Raw genomic sequence first — 20,590 nt, 5'->3', positions numbered from 1 at the left:
ACAGTTTTGTGTAAGCAGGGCAGTGGGGGCTCTCGTGTTGGGGTCGCAGGCGGGGCAGCCACTGACTCTTCTCCTCCTTCCGTAGGGTCACCTATGGCTGCTGATGAAGGCTCGGCAGAGCAGCAGGGAGGGGAGGCCCACGTGGCTGCAGACGGGGAAACCAACGGGTCCTGCGACAAGAGCGATGCCAACGGCCACCCGGCCGCTGTGAAGCACACTCAGGAAAGCACGAGAGTCAGCCCGCAGGAAGGAGCCGGTCCGGTGGCCCGGATAGCAGAAAATGGGATTTTGGACAGAGACACTGAGGTGGGGAAGCAGAACCACATCCGAGCCGACGGCTTCACTCAGACTCCCGTCGTCGGGAGCAACGGCTACTTCCTCGGCAAGGCCCCCCTGTCTGAGCCACCGCTGCGGGTGGCTGGCGCCCTGGCCTCCTCCCTGCCCGGTCACGCCGCGAAGACCCTCCCTGGCGGGGCTGGCAAAGGGAGGACTCCTGGCGCTTTTCCCCAGCCGCCGGCCGCCATGCCAGCCAAGCCCGGGGAAGGCAGCAAGGACACAGAGGACAAGAAGGCCCCGGCCCCGGGCGCTGACGTCAAGGTCCACAGGGCTCGGAAGACCATGCCGAAGTCCATCCCGGGCCTGGTAACGCGTCCCTGTTGGGGTGGGGCCGCTCTCCTGTCTGTCTCCTCTTTTGTTTCATGTGCGGATGGCAAGTGGACTTCTGTGCGTGGAGGGGAGAGGCCGGGAAGTGGTGGGGTCGTCAGCCACGGTTGCCTGCGGGCCTTGTAGGGTTCCTGAGTATGACCCGTCAGCCTGCTTTCTGGGCTTCTCCTCGTAGGTGCCTGGGCTTACCGGGAGCTCCTCGTCCGCGTTGGGGAGTTACTGGCTTGGGAGACTCAGCACCCGCCTGTCTCTCTGGGGAGTGAGTAGGCAGGAGGGCGGCTGGGGCCTGGGAGTGACGCGCTACAGACACAGGGCGTGGTTTGCTCCCTGCTTCCTGCACGAAGTCCGGGTGTGCAGTCAGACGCCTGGCATTGCTTGTGCTGGTGCTGCTGGTGCGGGTCGGACCCTTCCCCAGGGGCCCCGCGGCCTGACCCGTGTGTTTCTCCAGCTCTAGAAGGTTCTGCACGGCTTCCCTCCCTGGACCTCCCCCCTTCTCCAGCTCCATCATTTGTCCCTCAAGACCCGGCACTTCGGTCTTGCTGGTCATTCCACATGTTGATGTTTTCAGTTTGACAGTTATATTTTTCATATCCAGTGTCTTGGATTAGTTTTTTAAGAATACCTCCATTGTTAGTTACATCTTTGTCTTATCCCTCAAAAGACAGTTATAACCCTTGCATGGTCTTGGTTACAACTCCTGTCTCCTCACGTGGGGGTTCTGTCTGGCCTTGGCACCTCTTGTTCGGGTGATTTTTCCCCTGAAATGACTTTCCTCCAGGAGCGTGCACATCTTTGTTTCTGTGCTTCCCTGTTGCCTGGCTGTCGCCTGCCTGCTGTGACTGTGGAGCCGGGGGGGTGCTGGAAGCTGGGCCGCGGCCCACTGCCCACGCAGCGTGGGGCCCCTGACGCCCCCAGCCTGACCAGCCCTGGCCTGACTTCTGCCTTTCGTAGTATTTTTATGTACGTGCCGAAAGTTAAACTTTTTAATAATTGTTCACAGGAGGCTGCACAGATAGTACAGAGAGAGCCCATGTTCCCTCCAGCCGGTTTCTCCCAGGGTACCACAGTGTGGGTTTACGTGCCCACCCAGCACTGCGAGCCTCCCTCTGTGGTCACCCCGGCCGTCCCTGACCCCGTCCCCCATCTCTGGAGGCATGTTGTTTCAGGTGTTCTGAAACGCGGGATGGCAGAGTTCGGGGGCTTTCTTCCCTCACTCCGCACCCCTGACCCCCCACCCAGGCTATGTCTGCAGGGCCCTCCTTTGCGTGTCGACAAGTATTGCGTGTGTAACCGCTCGCCCATCGAGGGACATTTGGGGGTTCTCAGCCTTGGGGTGCTCCATTAAAGCTGCTCTGGACATTCACGTACACATTTTTGTTTGGATGAAAGTTTTCGCTTCTCTGGGTAAAATATCCAGGAGCTCAGTTGCAAGGCTATGTGGTAATTGGATATTTAGTTTTATAAGTAACCGCCACGCTGCACTGCACAGGCTACTACATTCTATGTCCCTGCGTCCTCCAGAGGGGTGTTTGGTGTTGCCTCTTCTCTGTCGTAGCTGTGATTCCTCGTCATGGTTTTAGTTTGAACCTCCCTAATGACTGATGGCGTTGAACAACTCTTCATGTGCTTATTTGCCATCTGTATGTCCTTTTTGGTGAAATGTCTTTCATATCTTTTGCCCACTTTACAATTAAATATTTTGGGAGCTTTGAGAGTTTGGGATATGGACCATTGCCAAGTGTTGGTTTGCAGATATTTTCACTTGGTCTGTAGCTGGTCTTCATCCTTTCGCTACTGAAGACCCCATGGTTTTTCTTAAAGCAGAAGTTCTTCATTTTGATGTAGTCCAGCTTACACAGTTTTTTTCTTTTAAGGCTGTGCTTTTGCTGTCATGCCTAAGAACTCTTTACCCAGCCCTAGATCCTGAAGATTTTCTCTAATTTTCATAGTTTTTTAGTTTTATGTGAACTTTAAATATATGGCCTGTTGTGAATTAATTTTTGTGTTAGATTTGAGGCTTAGGGTGAAGTTCATTTATTTATTCACCTACCATGTTTTGGCCCATGTTTTGGCCCAGCATTATCGAGTTTAAAAGGCATGTCAGACAACATTGTTTATTTATCTCCTCGAAATCGTACTCTTATTCCATCCCCACTTTAGAATTTTATTCTAATGTATTTTTATTCTCAAACATTTTTTTATATCCCTCTAGGGGTTTAAAAAAAAAAGCAATCTGAAATTTAATTTCACGAAATATCTCTGACCATAAGGTTTATCTGAGGGTTAGCTTTGTTCTGGTTGGAGTTATTGTGATTAGTAGCAGCTTGCAGTCAATTGCAACACATACTTTGTTGGAAATTACTGAGCACTCTCGGGCTGGTCACTTGTGAAAGAAAAGGGAAGGATTTTGAGGCTTTGGAACCTGATTTCCTGAAGACCAAGCCCATCCACTCCACACCCTGGAAACTTCATCTGCTCCTGGGACCCCTGCCGGAAGAGGGGATTGGAGACGTGGAGATGGGGTACCCTCCTGGCTCCCAGCCCAGGTCCAGACCTGGCTTCTCCTGCCCTCTGGCTTCTCTTCTCCCCAGACCCAGTTTAGTCTTGTTTGCTTTTCTTAGGAAAGCATGTTTTATTGAAAATTGCGTTTTGAAAACAGTCATCCCCATGATAGAAAGAGTGTTACATGCTTATGGCAAGAAATCCATTGTACTTTAAGAGTTTAAAAATGCAGGGGTTTTCACAGCCTGGTGGCCTCGCATCCCCAGGCAGGGCAGAGCCAGTTTGCCTCTCGGACCCAATGCCTGTGCCATCAGAAGGTGCTGACACAGGGTTAGACTCACCGTTCACGCAAAGGAAGTGAGAACTTCTGGAAGGAGACCCTTTTATCCCGCATTGGCACGCCAGTGTAGACCCGTCTCCCTAACTGAATTGTGCTCATTCCTGGAGGTGCCACACGGGGACCTCTGGCTTCTCCTTGGGTGGCTGTGTCCCTGCGCTCTCCCTGGCTCCTTCCACACGGCCCCCCAGTAGTCCCTGGGTTCTGGAGAGAAGATGCGGGCCTGGCTGGGTACTCTCGGTCTGGGTGGGGCGGGTCCTCCTGCAGCTGGGGTGCAGGTGGGTGTTTGCTGCACCCGGAAGCGGGGGCACCAGGTGGGTGTGAGGACTCGCCCCAGTTGGGCCAGGCCCGACAGTGGCTGGGGTGAGGAAGGGAGAGCCGCTGAGCAGAGTGAGCACTGAGGTGGGGAGGCCAGCGGGGGCCAGGCGCGGTTGCCCTCGGGCGTCTGGGTCACACCCTGTGACCTGGGCGCGTGGCAGGTAGGTGTTGGCGCGGGTCCTCTCTCCACGTGGGGGACTGGCTGGGGCTCTGCGGTGCCCCGCCGGGAGGTCAGGCGCCAGCCGTTCTGCCTCGGTGGGTTTGCTTTGTCAGATGATGGGGCCCTAACAGAGTTTAGGGTCTTCACTCAAGTTCAGCAGTTTTTAATTTTGTTTTTTAGATTTTCAAAAATAATACCTTGAATCAAAGAATGGATTTTGTGCCCGAGTGAGAACGAGCCTCACGTGGCTGTTGCCTTCTCAGATTTAGCTTCTGCCTTCATCCATTTATCCTTTAAGCTCCTGTGTCACGTCTGTCTTGCAAGCACTGGTGGAGGTGGTAGCTGCGTGGTCTCTGAGGTTGTTCGTGGGAGGAGTGAGGGAGCGATCGTGTCAAAGCAGTGACCTTGAGACAAAGCCCACATATTTGAGAAGGACTGGAGAATCGACCCAGCTAACAGGTTACCTTTACCAGGGCTGTCTGTGCCAAGGCACGCTAGCGGTGGAGGCCACGGAGGAGGCCTCGGCCTGTGCTGTGTGAGGAGGAGCTGCGTGCGGGCCCAGGCGGGGAGCCTGGCAGAGGAGCCAGAGGGCTGAGCGTGGGTCCCGCTGGGAGAAGCCGAGTCCAGGGCCGCCCCTGGCAGGCCTGTTGGCATCTCCCCGATGTCGACTCCCAGAGATGTGGACACTGTATTAAAATATGCATAACGTAGAATTCACCATTCTAACCATTTTTGAGTATCCAGCTCAGGGGCATTAAGCACATTCACATTGTTGTGCGGCCTCGCCACCATTCTCGCCAGGACTTCCTCGTCTCCACAGACTGACGCTCTGTCCCCATTAAACACTCACTCCCCTTCCCCACCCCCAGCCCTGGGCCCTGACATCTACTTTCTGTCTCGGATTGACTACGCTTGGTCCCTCATGTGAGGATTTGTCCTTTTGTGTCTGGCCTGTTTCACTCAGCACAATGTCCTCGAGACAATGTAGCCTCTGTCAAAACTTCCTTCCTTTTTAAGGCCGGATAATATTCCATTGCATGCGTGTACGTATACACACATGTACATTTAGTTTATCCATCATCCATCAGTGGGCACTTGGGTTGCCTCCACCCCTTGTCTATCGTGAACGATGCTGCTGTGAACACAGTTGTACAAAGAGATCTTCGAGTCCCTGCTTTTGATTCTTCAGAGTGTGCACCCAGAAGTGGAATTGCAGGATCATAGGATAATTCCACCTACTTCTTGAGGAAGCCCCACGCTGTTGTCCACAGCATCTGCGCCATTTTACCTTCCCCCCAGCAGCGCACCGAGGCCCCAGTGTCTCCGTACCTTCACCAACACTTGTTTTCTGTTTGTTTGATAGTAGCCATCCCAGGAGTGTGAGGTGGTCTCATTGCGGTTTTGAGTTGCATTTTCCTGATGATCACTGATGTTAAATTAAGCATCTTTTCATGTGCTTTTTGGCCATTTGTATGTCTTCTTTGGAGAAATATCTATTCGGATGCTTTGCCCATTTTTAAATTGGGATTTTTTGTTGTTGTTGAGCTGTAGAGTTCTTTATATATTCTATGCATGATTCCTTTATCGGATATATAATTTGCAAATATTGTCTCCCATTCTACAGGTTGCCATTTCGTTCTGTTGATTTTGTCCTTTGATGCATAGAAATTAAAAAAAAATTTAATGGACGTGTAATTGACTTACAATATATTAGTTTCAGGTTTACAGCACAGTGATTCCATATCTTTATATATTAGAAAAGAATCACCAGGAATAGTCTAGTTACCACCTGTCACCATTCAAAGTTATTACAGTATTGTTGACTGTATTCTCCATGCTGTGTGTTACATCCCCATGACTTACTTACTATATAACTGTTGGTTTGTACTTTTTAATCCCCTTCACCTGTTTTGTCTGTCCTCCCCCACCTCTCTACCCGCTATTTATTCTCTGTATTTATGAGTGTTTCTGTTTTGTTATGTTTGTTCATTTGTTTTGCTTTTTAGATTCCACATATAAGTGAAATCATGGTATTCGTCTTTTTCTCTGACTTATTTCATTTAGTGTAGTACCTCTGGATCCATCCGTATTGTCACAAACAGCAAGGTTTCATTCTTTTTTATGGCTGAGTAATACTCCATTGTGTGTGTATAAATACACCACATCTTCTTTATCCATTTGTCTGTTGACGGGCATTTAGGTTGCTTCCACATCTTGGCTATCATAAATAGTGCTACAGTGAACATAGGGATGCATTTATCTTTTTGAACTATTGTTTTTGTATTCTTTGGGTAAATACCCAGGAGTGGAATTGCTGGATCATATAGTAGTTCTATTTTTAACTTTTTGAGGAACCTCCATAGTGGCTGCACTAGTTTGCATTCCCACCAGCAGTGCACTAGGGTTCTATTTTCTCCACACCCTCTCCAACATTTGTTATTTGTGGTCTTTTTGATGATAGCCATTCTTACAGGCGTGAGGTGATGTCTCATTGTGGTTTTGATTTATAAGAAATTTTTTATTTTATTTTTTTATTTTTGGCTGCGTTGAGTCTTCGTTGTTGCGCACGGGCTTTCTCTAGTTGCAGTGAGCTGGGGCTACTCTTTGTTGCTGTGCGCGGGCTTCTCACTGCGGTGGCTTCTCTTGTTGGGGGGCACAGGCTCTAGGCGCGCGGGCTTCAGTAGTTGTAGCTCGCGGGCTCTGGAACGCAGGCTCAGTAGTTGTGGTGCATGGGCTTAGTTGCTCTGCGGCATGTGGGATCTTCCCGGACCAGGGCTTGAACCTGTGTCCCCTGCATTGGCAGGTGGATTCTTAACCACTGCACCACCAGGGAAGTCCCTATAAGAAATTTTTAATTTTAATAAAGTCTAATTTATCTTTTGTTGCCTGTGCTTTTGTTGTAATATCCAAGGATTCATTGCCAAATCCAATGTCATGAAGCTTCCCCCGTTTTCTTCTAGGAGTCTTACAGTTTTAGGTCTTTGATCTGTTCAGAGTTAATCTCTGTCAGTGGTATAAAGTGAAGGTCCACCTCCATCCTTTTGCAGGTGGCTGTCCAGTTTCCCTGCCCCATACATTGAAGGATCACACCTGCTTTGTGCACAACGAAATGTGGTTCAGTGGAATCGGGTTTGAGATCAGACTGTCTCAAGGCTGTAGTGACTCTGGGGAAGCAAGTGGTGGTGGGGTGCTGAGTGGTGTCCGGAGCAAAGGCAGGGCTGTTGGTCGGTGCCAGGGGGTTGACGTCCACATCACAGGCTGTTGTGGTCTCAGAAGGCTAGGGCCGAGACACTGAGGAAATGGGTAAAACTGAGCAAAAGCATCTTTAAGGTGTAACATGATCTGTCGTGGCGTGAAAACCACTTGGGGGATGTGCACTGTGTAGCCGTGATCACCTGGAATGTGCCCCATCTGGGTATTTGCAAACGTAGTCATAGTTTATTACCTAAATCACAGGCTGGCTGGCTTTCTGTAAAGGCCCAGGTGGGAGACGGTCCCGGTTCTGGGTGCCGCATGTGTCACAGCCGCTGCTACTTCCCTGCAGAAACGCAGACTCTGTTCTTGGCCTGTGATGCCGACCCGCGCCTGTCACAGGCGCTCTGGTGGCAGCGGGTTTCTGCGCTCTCCCCTCTCTCCTCAGCGCACCTCTCTCGGGGGAGGGGTTTGGTGGGAGAGGCACGCTGTTTCATCGCTGCCTGCCTGTGCGTCATTGTCGCGTTGTCTTTGTTTTGAAGCACGCGGCCAGTAAGGACCCCAGGGAAGGCCGGGACGCCCGTGACCCTGAGGAGCCGAAAGAGGAGTTGAGCAGAAATGCCTCGGATTTTGGACGACAGCAGCTTTTACCCCCCTTCCCGCCCCTTCACCAGTCGCTACCTCAAAACCAGTGCTACGTGGCCACCACGAAGGCACAGACAGGTAAAGGGAACCTGCCGCCGCCTCTCTCTCGGGCGTGTCCCGAGCCTGCACCGCAGAGGACGCGGGCCCCGCTCCACCCTCACCCGGTGCTGTGTCGCGTCCTCCGCTTGTTTTCAGCTTCCAGGTGAAGATCGTTTTCATTCTGACAGTCTGCGGCCTTGGTCTGATTGGGTGGAGGGCTCTGGATTTGAGGAGTCTCCCAGCTCATGGATTCAGTACTGCAGGGGCGCCGTGGTTCAGGTGCGGGTGGCCGTGGGGCGGCCCCCTCCCACCCTGAGCCACCTCTCCTCACGCTCACCTGGGGGCGTGGAGGAGCATCGGGTGCCTTGTGGGGCCTTTCGCAGGAGGGGGGCGCTGGTGAGCGGCCCCCAGGGAGGCTGCCGTGGCAGGCGTGCCCGTAGAGCCTGCTTCCTCTGCAGACCCCTCCAGTGCAGACAGGCCTCTCTGCCAGGCCCGGCTCACATCGCTGAGGACTCACAGACGAGGGGGAGGTGGCCCCCCGAGGGGCTGCCCTGGGGTGGTCATGTGCTGGTTGGGGCCTGTCTTCCTTAGGACTTTCAGGACACTTGTTGCTTATCAGTAATTTCAGACCAGAGGTTCTGCAGAGGATGCCTGTGGCCTCCCCCGTCCCCCTCCCTCCATTCCACCCCGTGCACAGTCGCGCATCCTTCTCCCGCCCAGTGTGTAACGTTTACTTCTGAACGTGCGTGGAAGTTGCAGACGTGGGGCCCTGGGCGCGTCCCTGTTGTGCGTGGCGCCCTCTCGGGCAGTCGCTGTAGTGTCAGAGCCTGAAAGGGCCCCCCGTGTGACACGTCGTCCAGGCCTCAGGCCCCGCTCGCCTTTGCCAGTCAGTTGTCCCAGGAGGCATTTCTGGCTGGCTTCCTGCAGTCCCTTAGTGTGCGTCTGGACATCTGGAGCGTCCCCCTGGGGTCGCTGCTGTCTTCCCGGGTCAGGCTCGGGTCACTGCCGTCCCCGAGGGGCGTGTGTCCTTGCTGCGTCCCCTGGGAGTGGGGTGTGGGTGTTGGTCCTGCTGCAGCAGGGCTGGGTCTACAGGCCCTTGGGTTGTTGTCCTTTGTGTCTTTGGAGGCGGGGCTTAGAGGGTTGCATGGTCCCACCTGGCAGCTTGAGCATCTAGGGACCCACTCCCAGACTGATCGTCCCAGGATGGCTTCCAATTCCATTGCCCTGTCCTTACTTCCTAGTGGAGCTTCTGCTGGAATGAAGGGCCTCCCCTTTCCAGCCTTGCCTCTGTCTCAACTCACGGATCCTTTTGTGAGTCTCTGGGCTCCAGTCCGTCACCGTCATGTTCAAATTGCCCCAGGTTTGCCCTTCAGGCTGGCTCCTGAGTCCTCCGATGTGACCTCATCACTTTGTGAGGACTTCCTGGCTACACCAGGTGGACCCAGCCCGTCTTGTCCTTCCCCAGTCCTGGGACTGGCTGTGTCTCCAGGGAGTCCTTGTTCTGTTTGTTGGAGCGCTGTGGTTGGTTAGAAAACAGGGTCAGTCTGTCTCCCCACCACCTCCAACTTTTGGTCTATTTCAACTCAGTATTATTTGTTTCAAAGAGTTAAAGCTGGACAGAGTTACATGTCTCTGTGGAATTAAACCCATGTGTGTAGGGCTTGGCGAGGAATGTCAGGAGTCGGTACTTCTGTTAAAAAGTTAAGATTGGGGAATTCCCTCGCAGTCCAGTGGTTAGGACTCCATGGGTGTGGGTTCAGTCCCTTGTCAGGGAACTAAGATCCTGCAAGCCACAAGGATCTTTTATCTTAATAAAAATTAAGATTGTTCCTATTTTAGCTTTATTATTTCCTTATCTGTTCAATCCAAGTTTTCTAAACAGAAATGCTGAGTGTGTTTAGCAGTTTCCCACATGGGTCCTTCTCTGCCTCTGTTTCCTTACCTGAGGGCCGGAGGCGGAGACGGGGCCTGTGGGCTCAGGACAGTGTGAACAGCCTGGTGCCTGGCGCTCCTGCAGCAGCTGCCCGGCTCCCTCCCCAGGGAGGTGGCAGGCCCCTCTTGCTGTGCCTGCAGCGTCCTCACCCCGGGGTGGGGGGGGAGGGGAGCAGGGGCCCGTGGGGATGTGGCCCTGTGTGACGGCGTCGCTGCAGATCTGGAACTGCCTGCCTCGTTCTTCAAACCTTCCTCCTCCCCACTTCCCCTGGCCGGTGCATTACGCTGTCACAGGAAGTGCACGCTTTCGGGCCATCTCTTCTTGTCACTGTGGTGACAGCCCCGCCCCGGAGGGCCTGCTCTTGCCGTCGTGCTGCGGCGCGAGCGGAGACGAGATGGCAAGTTTGCACGGCCTCGTCCTGGGGGGGGGGGGCACCTCCGTCAGCTCACCTGTGCTCCGTTCAGCGCGTGGACGGTCGGCGTTTCCACGTAAACACGTGTGGCCCACGTGGCGATTGTCCTCAGTGTCCTGGCTTCGCCATGCACCTGCGAGGGGCTGTCATTCTGACCCCCGGCGCCCATGGCCGACATGCATCCTTTCTCCCCGTATCCCTTCTCTGCATTTCGTAGAAATAAAACGTAAGGTATTTCTTTCAGCCCTTTCGTGGAGTTCCTCCGTGTTTAAAGCAGTGGTTTTCAGATTTTTTTTTTTATACCCTGGAACTTTTTACAAAAATAAAACGTCACAGAGACCCTCATTCTGTCAAAGCAGTAAACCTGGGGCTGCTTTGCCCAGAATGGCGTCAGGGGCCACGAGTCCCCAAGCCCCTGCTCGGTACCCCCTCCACTGCTGCGCTTGTCAGGAGACCTTGCTCCCAGGCCTCTCCCTCCCTGGCCCTTGTGTGCAGGGATAGCTCGCTGGGCCCTTGTTTCCAGTATCCTTCCCCGTGGTCTGTGAAGTGCTGAGCGAGGATGGAGGGTCCAGGTGACAGTGGTGTAAGTCCACTCTTCAGTGGCTGCACGTCAGCGGTGGACCCTCTGGACACACGAGCAGGAGGGCGTCTGGAGGAGGCCCTTCCTTCTCAGCCCCTCGGAGAGCCCTGCTCAGAGGCTGTCCCAGGTGCACCCGGGCCCGTTCCTGCCAGCTTGAGGGTCTCCTGGTGTTGTGCTGCCTGCTCGGGAGGGGGTGCTCACGTTTGCCCTCCGTACAGCTCGGTGTCTCCTTGTGGACAAATCCTGTATCTGTGATGGGTTTTCAGCTTTCTCTGTGCAACTTCAGACACTGTTGAGTGCTGATGATTTTGGTGATGAGAGTTTGTGAACTGTCACCTACCTCTAAAAACATTTGAATGGCATTTCTTTTCTTCTCTCGTCCCCTTTTGACTTTTTTTTTTTTTTTAGCTTGCTTGCCTTTTGTTTTAGCAGCTGCAGTATCTCGGAAGAAAAAACGAAGAATGGGAACCTATAGCCTGGTTCCTAAGAAAAAGACCAAAGTGTTAAAACAGAGGACGGTGATTGAGATGTTTAAGAGCATAACTCATTCCACGGTGGGCTCCAAGGTAAGGGTGCGGGCCAGGCTGCGGGGGCTGCCCTCCATCTCTGCTCCAGGGTGGCCCCCGCCCGCCCCAAGCTCTCGTCTTCCGGCACAGTCGCCACCCCCTCCCCTGCCCCGCCCCGTGGGCCTTGCCCCGAGGAGTTGGTGGGGTCCTGACGTGGGCTTCTGGCGTGTTCCAGGGCGAGAAGGACCTGGGTGACGGCTCCCTCCACGTGAACGGGGAGAGCCTAGACATGGACTCTGAGGAGGACGACTCGGAGGAGCTGGAGGAGGATGAGGACCAGGGCGCCCAGCCGGCCACCGCGTTCCCTGCCGAGGGCAGCAGGGCCTCCAAGGACAGTGCGCTGGAGCCTGACCGCAGCCAGAAGGTGGGCGGGACGCACACCGCAGACCTCGGTCCTGGCGGGGGTAGGGGTGGCGGCTGGGCGCTTCTGGGCCTTAATAAAGCCCCCTGTTTACTTCTGGCTGGGATTCTTGTATTTTATTTCTCTTGAATTTTTAGGTAGTTTATTTTCATCAGAGAAGTGTTTGTCTTCCCGTGCAGCGTTCATGGAAGTAAACGGCCTGAGCAGTTTTAGGCTTGGGAGTGACAGGAATAATACCATTAATAACCCAAACTGCTAACCGTGGCTGACCGAGTGCCAGTACGGCTTGCCCTTGGCCTTGGCACGGTGTCCCAGGCACCCGGCACAGGTGTGGTCCTTTCGCAGGTGAGGCCTCTGTCCTCCCAGTGGAGTGAGTGCCCAGGGCTGCTGACAGGCCTGTGGGGTGGTACGTGTGCTGGCGTGTCCTTGTTATGGACACTTCATCTGTGTCCACCCAGGACGAGCTCGGAGTTGGCGGTTTGGTGGCCCTGAAGGCGTGGCACCGGCTGGGGGTGGTGATGCCTTGTCTTGGCTCTCTGTGCACCGGTGCCGAACAGAAATGTGGAGACAGAGTTTTGGAGGAAAAGAAATAATAGCTTTATTCTTTGCCAGGCAAAAAGGGAACACAGCAGGCTAGTGCCTCAAGAACTGTGCCCCCCCCCCCCCTCGGGAATCAGGAGAGGTCTTAGAGGTGGAGCTTGCAGTCTGCGGATAGGTGATAAGGATCAAAGTAATGAAGGTCTTGAATTTTTCTTCTTCTTACATTATTTCAAAACAGGTGACAGGCAGCCTGGTAATTGGGTCCGTTTGTTATCGGCTGGGTTATCGGCTGCGACCTTCTTTCTAAAATGCAGAACGCTACAAGGGGTGATTTCCTACAGGGGAGTGCAGGATGTAATTCACATAATGTCAGAGAGTGTTAGAGGTTAGCTTTGTGAAGGATAAGTCTAGTTACAGACACTACAGATTAGTAACAGTTAAAATAAAACTAGGGTTGGGATTTCCCTGGTGGCGCAGTGCTTAAGAATCCGCCTGCCAGTGTAGGGGACATGGGTTCGAGCCCTGGTCCGGGAAGATCCCATGTGCTGCGGAGCAACTAAGCCCGTGCGCCACAGCTACTGAGCCTGCGCTCTAGAGCCCGCGAGCCACAACTACTGAAGCCCACGAACCCCAGCTACTGAAGCCCGCATGCCCTAGAGCCCGTGCTCCACAACAAGAGGAGCCACTGCAGTGAGAAGCCCGTGCACTGCAACAAAGAGTAGCCCCCGCTCGCCACATCTAGAGAAAGCCCGCCTGCAGCAATGATAGACCCAGTGCAGCCAAGGGAAAAAAAAAAAAAAAAAAAGAAAAGCTAAGATTGATTAACTCTTTCAGGCCAGTTTATGTTGTTTCCATAGCCTGCCCATGGCTCCTTTATTTTCCTTGTTTGTCAGAAAAGAAAAGACCCTCATTTCTGTCTTTGCCGCAACATGACAGGGACCACGGGGCTTGTACGGTTTCAGTGATTCAGGGGGCCCAGGGGTGCCGGGCGCAGACTTGAGCAGAGTGGCTGTTGCTGTTGGGGCCCTTCTGATTGGGGGAGGGGTGAGTTAGACACGAAGGCGAAACTGTGGCTGAGAGCCAGGCAGACGTGTGGAGCCGTGGATTTACTGTCCATACCTCAGACTTGTCTGAGAAAACTTTGGAGCATCTTTAAGATGGACCATTACACCTTACGAGTAATTCTGAAACTAAGGATGGGCAGAGACGTTCCAGTGAGTTTGTTGCAACAGTGACTTGTTTGAAGTGTATGATTTTGTTGATTAGCTTTTTGCACTTTGCATCAGCCCTGTGGGTACAGCCTTTGACGTGTGTAAAGCATTTTCTTTCAGCTTCTGGAGTTTGGCCATGTTTTTTCTTAGTGTTGCTTAAATTTCAGATTCATATTAGCCATTTATGCCAGTTTTATTTTTTAGCAGGTTTTGGGGCAAAATTTTAAATGTTGGCCCAGCTATTAAGGTATAATTTTTCAAAAATAAATTGGTAGAAAATGCTGACATTAGAGATTTAAAGGAAATTTTAAAATGATTTAAGATATCATTTATTTTTTTTTTTCTCTTCCATCTTTTATTATTTTTTCCCTTTCGTGTAGGAAGGAAGCAGTCTCCTAATTCTTGTGGTGGTATTTTGAACGGTGATTTTTACAGACCTGTACTCCCTGCCGCCTGCAGTGGGGACTTGACTCTGGACGTCCAGTCTCCTTAAGGAGCTTTGCCTGTGGCTCCAGGAGCTGCTCTTGGCCGGGCCCCTCAGTGGGTGTGCGCCCCCCCCCCCCCCCCCCCGTAAAGCCATTTCCTGTTGTTAGAGGCGACACTCGGGGCTCGTAGTATGCACTTTGTTGAGAGGTAGAATGTGGGCATCTCCAGGTCTCTGCCGCAGTGAGTTGGGAGGGACAGGTTTTCATCTGCATGTCCCTGTATCTCAGTGTTTTGCTGCAGGTCTGAATGTGCCGAGCAGCTTCGCACACAACTGGCTGTCAGGATTTGTTGTCTAGCGACCCCGTTTCCGCTGGGTCATGTGGTCTGGCAGCCTTATGTGAGCGCAGAGCTGACCTGTTGCTCGAAGGTGTGTGCTGTCCAGCCTTGGCTGCGATGTCAGAGCTCATGGATACTAGTCTGTTTCTGTATGATTTCTGGGTTCGGGGTTCTAATTACAATACACAGACGTTTCCCTGTGGCGATTTAGAATATATTGATGTAAGCTATCTTCTAACTCTTCATGGGCTTCATTCTTTATATATAAACATTTGATTCATAGAGAATTTTTGATGAAATGTGACGTAGAGACAGTCAAAGTGGGTGAATATTATGGTATATAAATTATACCTCAGTAAAGCTTTTTGAACAAAACGTGAGGTCAGGGTTGTGTGGCCTCCCTCACATGGTGAGCCGTGTGTGCCAGCACTGTTTATTGACTGACATTTGCTTCCTTGCTGATTTAAAATGCCACCTCTGTCACATACCACGCGGCATTTGAATGTGAGTCTATCTCTGGATTCTCTATTTTGATGGAGGTCCTCATCTTCTGGAAAGAATCTAGACACTGAATAACACTGAGTTAGTCTAGATACTGATACAAAGGAAGAAAATTAAATGGGTATCAAGCTAACAAAAGAATCAGGAAATAAATAAAAGCAGAATCAAGAAGAAAATGTGGAAAACAAAGTAAGATGGCAGGAGCAGATCTAAACAGATCGGTGATAGTAACAGAGAGTCATGGATTTGTTATGTGACCTGTTCCGGAGACGAGAAAGATGAGAGATATGCCAGCCGGTTCTGAGGCTAAACCTGCCTTAAAGTCAGCCAGACACAACCGTGTATCAGGGGACAAGGGCAGGGGAGGCTGCGGCCTCCAGGAAAGCTCTTCACAGGACCTGCTGAGGTAGCGGAGCAAAGGAGAGAGACTGGAAGGCATGTCACAGGGTCCAGCTCCCTGCCGTGTGGACCTGGGGACGGGGCACAGGTCAGCGGTGCCCAGGGCAGGAGCACGCGGGTGGTGCCCCGCTCCGGTCCCCGTGGCAGGGTTGCCTCTGCTCTTGTTCTGGGCTTCGGTGCAATCACGCAGGAGGCACTCCTTTTTCTGAGTGTGGCTCGTTTTACTCTGTGTTGTGTTTGTGCGATTTATTTATGCTGTTAGTTCATTTTCACTGTTGTGTGATGGTGGTTTTTAAGGTGGCCCAGGGTCTCTGAGCCCCTCCAGGGTTATAATAGTCCTGGGATGTTACCTGCCTTTCTCACTCTCCTTTGAGGGAGCCACGCCGCAGGTGTAAGTGTCTGCAGCGGCGCGTGTTCACGGACTCACGGGCCCCCACAGCCTTTGGCTGTTCTCGGTAGTTTCTGAGGCCAGAGCGTTGGGAGCCAAGTGGGGCCGCACCCCTCTGGACGGGTGTGTGCGGGGCTCCAGCGGGGCTGTTGCCCATGTCTGGCACATCCGCGAGGGGAGCTGCACGTCCTGTGTGTGCATCACGGGCTTGTAAACTTGGTGGGCTGCCCTCCTGGCGCGGCTGAGCGCTCTCACACTGCAGTTCTGATTTGCGTTTCCCTGGTTTCCGAGAAGCTTGGGTACTTTTTTTTTTTTTTTTTGCGCTACGCGGGCGTCTCACTGTTGTGGCCTCTCCTGTTGCAGAGCACAGGCCCTGGACGCGCAGGCTCAGCGGCCATGGCTCACGGGCCCAGCCGCTCCGCGGCATGTGGGATCTTCCCAGACCGGGGCACGAACCCGTGTCCCCTGCATCGGCAGGCGGACCCTCAGCCACTGCGCCACCAGGGAAGCCCTGGGTACTTTGTTGTATGTTTATTTGCTGTTTGGATGCCTTCTCTTGTGTAGTGCCTGTTTGGGACCCAGCTGTTTATCTGTGTAGTTATTTGTCCTTCTAAAAAGTCGATTTGTAGCAAGTGAGGCCCTGTGTGTATGCGGCCAGTACGGTGCCTCCTTCTCCATGTAGGGGGCTGACTCCTCACCGATGACCGGTGTCCTTGTCTCTGCACTGGTGTGGATGGGGCAGGTGGGTGCGGGTTGTCTCGGGCGCTCACGGGGCCTGCTGGCTCGGGTCCCCCGCCCTGTGTGGCCTCTGCCTGGCTTAGTCCTACACCGTCTGTCCAGTCAGGTGCCAGCTGTGGTGTTCCCCTCCCTTCTCACCCCAAGCGCCTCACGTCTGTTTCTGTAGCTGCTGTGTGTGCAGTTTTCAAGTACTTATTCCTTATAAGGAGTTATTCCTTATTCCTCCCTTTACAGTCACAGGAGTTTTGGAAGTTGTTAATCTGCCCACTTTGATGGGTAGTTTCACTGCTCAGTATTTTTAAAATAAGAAACTACCCAATGAAATTTAAAGATAACATTTAAATAAAGCTTATTATAAAGATATCAGAATCCTACAAAAAAGGTTATATTTAATGGCGAAAGTTTTAAACCATTGCTAATACCAGTGATAAAAAGAGTGTAGGTTGGGACTTCCCTGGTGGTCCAGTGGTAAAGAATCCACCTTCTAATGCACGGGATGCGGGTTCGATCCCTGGTCAGGGAACTAAGATCCCACATACCACGGGGCAACTAAGCCCGTGCACCAGAACTACTGAGCCCACACGACTCGACGAGAGCGCCCACATGCCACAACTACAGAGCCCACGTACCACAACTAGAGAGCGAAAACCCGCATGCCACAACTAGAGAGAAGCTCGCATGCCACATCGAAGGGTCCCACGTGCTGCAAGTAAGACCCGATGCAGCCAAAAAAAAAAAAAGAAAGAAAAGAAAAGTGCGGGTTGCCACTTCCTCCCCTCACACGAGCATGCCACATTGGTCATTCTTGCTGTGATGCTGTAAGGTGAAAACCGGAAGGAAACATTAATACTTTAAAGGACAAGGGAGTTTGCTGGGAATATAATCACCCATCTAAGGAAATCCAAGGAAACCAGTTGAGCGGCTGCTGTAGCCAGTGAGCTGAGCTTGTGTGGTCCTGCCAGTCGGAAAATATAAGGACAGCTTGTCAATAATATCAGTAAACACCCGACAATACTTGTTAACCTCCTGAACGGAACACGTCAGGCTGTGCATATGTACAGCCACTGGTGCTTGCCAGAGTCCCTGCTCCACCTGGACGGTCTTGAGGCCGGTATGTCAGTGTGGGGGTCCTTAGAAGGTAAGGATTCTTTGAACAACAAAACCACAATATCACACCTAAAAATTAGCTGTAAGTCTTTAATATCACCACAGTGCTTAGCAATACATTTAACAAGAAATGTGTGTTATCTATAAGGAGAAAATAGTAAAACTTTACTGAAAGAGGTTAAAAAAAAGAATAAGTTCATGGAATGACCCATTATTTGTCTGAATGAGAAGATCCATTCTTTCATCTCCCTTTCCCCATGTTATCCATGAATTCAGACCTGTTCTCATCAAAATTCCCACAGGATTTTCTGTGGGACCAGCTGACATGGGAGTCGTTCACAGTGAGAACGGGCTGGGGGGTGGGGGAGAGGTTAGCAGAACAGATACGGAGGGGGTTCAAGCGGGGATTCGTGCAGGCACGGCAGAGCCATGAGAGCGCGGAGCAGGGTGGCCACGGTGCACCTGTCTGTCTGCAGAGATACAGTTTGTTGTAAGGGTTGGGTTTTCAGTTTGTTCGCAAGGGATCATGAACTTTTCAATAAATGTTGTTGGGAAAATTGGGGGCCAAGTGAAGGCCGACCCTTAGATCAAGGTGCACAACAAATGTACACTCCATTCTGGAATAGGTGGGGGTGATGGCTGCACAACTCTGAATACACTCAAGACCACTGAATTGTGTACTTTAAAAGGGTGAATTTAAGGGTAGGTGAATTATAAATCAGTAAAGCTGTTATTTAAAAAAGCAAATTCCAGAAGATTTAAAGTGTCAACACAAAATATTTAAGTGTGGGAAAAAGGTTGGAAACCGTTTTTCTAATCTCAAATGAAGGCCTTCTGTTTTAAGCACACAAACCTAGAAGCCACGAAGGGAGAGACTGAGAGGTTCGACTTGTCCAGATTAAAACCCCAGAAGTTTTTTTTTTTTTTTTTTTTTTGCGGTACGCGGGCCTCTCACTGTTGTGGCCTCTCCCGTTGCGGAGCACAGGCTCTGGACGCGCAGGCTCAGTGGCCATGGCTCACGGGCCCAGCCGCCCCGCGGCATGTAGGATCTTCCCGGACCGGGGCACGAACCCGTGTCCCCTGCATCGGCAGGCGGACTCTCAACCGCTGCGCCACCAGGGAAGCCCAGAAGTTTTACTTTAAAAAGAAATAGCAGAAGCAGAGCCTATAGAGCTTGATAGGAGAATGTTTATAACATATTTAACAGACGGTGTGTGTGTGTAGCTTCCGCAGTTACTAAGAAAGCAAGGACCCAGTGGAAGTACAGGCTGGGGCTGTGGTCCCACAATACGCATGGGAGAAATGGAGGAGCACACGTGGGAGACACTCGGGGGGTGGTGCGGCCCCTCAGAGGGCCTGGGGGTGCCCTGTGGGCGCCCCACACCCGGAGCGTCCTGCACGGGTGGGAGCACGTGTCTGCTGTTTGTCCGGAGGGTCTTACCCTTCCTGTGAGATTGTGAGGGTGCGGTCACTGCGTGGCCCCTCGAGGAGCCACAGCCGGGTGCGCGGGGAGGGGTGGAGGGGGCGTGCGGCTCCTGTGTAGGTAGAGAAGGTGAACCCAGGTGCTTCTGCTGTTCTGTTACGGAAAGATCCCACAGCGTACTTTTCATTAGAAGAGAGTAAGACGCAGAAGCGTGCTGGGTGCTCTGCCCCTGCAGGCAGACACTCCCGTGCTCGCCCGCAGGTGCCCAGCACTGGCAGCAGGTCGAGGCCCTGGGGCTGGGCGGGCTCGTGGGTCGGGGGGGGGTAGGTTTTGCGTTTTATATTAGTCTGTGGCCTCTGAAAACCTTTTTGCGGTGAGTGCAGTCTCTCATGCGCACTGATCTGCATACGTTCGAGTCACGTCGGATCGGTGGTCCAGGTCAGCCTGGAGCCTGGCATGGGGGCAGCCCTTCCGGGCCGGGCTCTTGGGGAGCGGGGGCACCTCCAAGGTGTGTCGGGTCAGATCGCCTGCCACCAGCGGCTCTCATTGGTTTGTTTTCTTTTTGGCTCCTGGCGGGGCTGCTCAGATGGAGGGCGAATCTGAAGAGGAGCAGGAGTCGGCCGGCACCGGGGAGGAGGAGGAGGACGGAGACGAGTCTGATCTGGTAACCTGTGCGCGGGTGACGCGGGGCTCCTGGCAGAGGAGCCATGTGGGAGCCGCAGAGAAAGCGGCTGAGCAGAGAGCCAGGGAGGGGCCGCCGGGTGGACCGGGCGAGGGAAGATCGAGGCTTCCGAGGTGGAACCTCAGGCCCTCTGCGGGCTGGATGTGGCTCAGAGCTGAGGGCTGCGAGCGATGATGCGACCTCACGGGGACAGGGTCAGAGGGCGGGGCTGTGGTGGGAGGGCGGAGCCTGGGGAGCCTGCGGGCCGCCCAGGCCATCGGGCAGGGCTGGGAAGGGAGTCTGTGCCTCGAGAAGGAGACAGTGGCCACGTGGGTGGCGGAGACGAGCACTGGGAGGGCTGTTGTGTCTGGCGATAAACGTGTTCCTTTGGGGTCGTAGACTGAAGCGCAGGGAGCTGTGGTGCTGCTCTTGGCAGACTTTCTTCCCGGAGCTCTGCTGTGAAGGGGGCGCAGGAACAAGGTGCTGGAGGGAGCACAGGGCACCTGGGCATCTCAGGGGGCCCAGCACGAGGGCTCGGGCTCCAGGGCAACTGTTGGAAAGGCCAGTGAGCCACCCGTAGTGTATCCTTTTATCTCATGAACACACATTTTAAAATTTCTTTTTCTATCCATAGTTAACAGGGGTTGTGAGATCCTGGTGGTGGAGTCGTTAGAAAGGCTAGTGGTTCATGCTCTGCATCTGCTGTAACTCGTGGCAGTTAGATGCCCTTTCTGCGTCTAGATTTGAGACACATGTACTCACAGGAATCTCGAAATGTTGTAAATTAATGATCATTTCTTTCCTTGTTCTCCATGTAATGGCTAATTTGGACATAGATTTGATGCACGTTGAGGCTTTGTTTGTTCCTTTTCTCATGAGCGAGATGAATGGGTGCATGTAATTAAAAGGGGATTCTCTTACTGAACTTACTTATTTAGTTACTGGTAGAACTTTTTCACTTATTCTTTTTTGTGCCAAACTCAAGTAACTGAGCTTACAGTGATATTTAGGGAAAAGCATGAGTGTCTTTGAGAATGTGACCTAGAAAAATGTCTAAAAGTGAAATTAATTTTCTAGTTGCATTATCACGATATGGCAAGAAAACAGAACTTTTGCTTTCAGAGCGCCCATGCTTTGCTCTTTCTGTTCCTT

At 52.6% G+C, this 20,590-nt stretch overlaps 1 protein-coding gene across 5 annotated transcripts in view; it reads left to right on the top strand.

Moving 5' to 3' along the window:
* The window catches only part of EHMT1 (euchromatic histone lysine methyltransferase 1), a gene marked incomplete at its 5' end in the record, with an annotated part of 146,601 nt that overhangs the window by 74,530 nt on the left and 51,481 nt on the right, over positions 1-20,590 (top strand). For 3 of the 5 annotated variants that reach the window (XM_082842889.1, XM_082842890.1, XM_082842893.1), the window contains 5 exons: positions 86-642; positions 7,715-7,895; positions 11,211-11,347; positions 11,523-11,711; positions 19,364-19,441. In XM_082842889.1, the coding sequence (XP_082699015.1) occupies positions 86-642; positions 7,715-7,895; positions 11,211-11,347; positions 11,523-11,711; positions 19,364-19,441 (1,142 nt within the window). The remainder of the gene's footprint in view (positions 1-85; positions 643-7,714; positions 7,896-11,210; positions 11,348-11,522; positions 11,712-19,363; positions 19,442-20,590) is intronic. The other 2 variants (XM_082842891.1, XM_082842892.1) reach the window with 2 other exon arrangements.

Source organism: Leucopleurus acutus (genome assembly GCF_964270905.1).
Source record: "Leucopleurus acutus genome assembly, chromosome: 7".
Lineage (NCBI taxonomy): Eukaryota > Metazoa > Chordata > Mammalia > Artiodactyla > Delphinidae > Leucopleurus > Leucopleurus acutus.
Note: the sequence above shows the minus strand (reverse complement) of the source record. Positions and strands in the feature narration are given on the sequence as shown.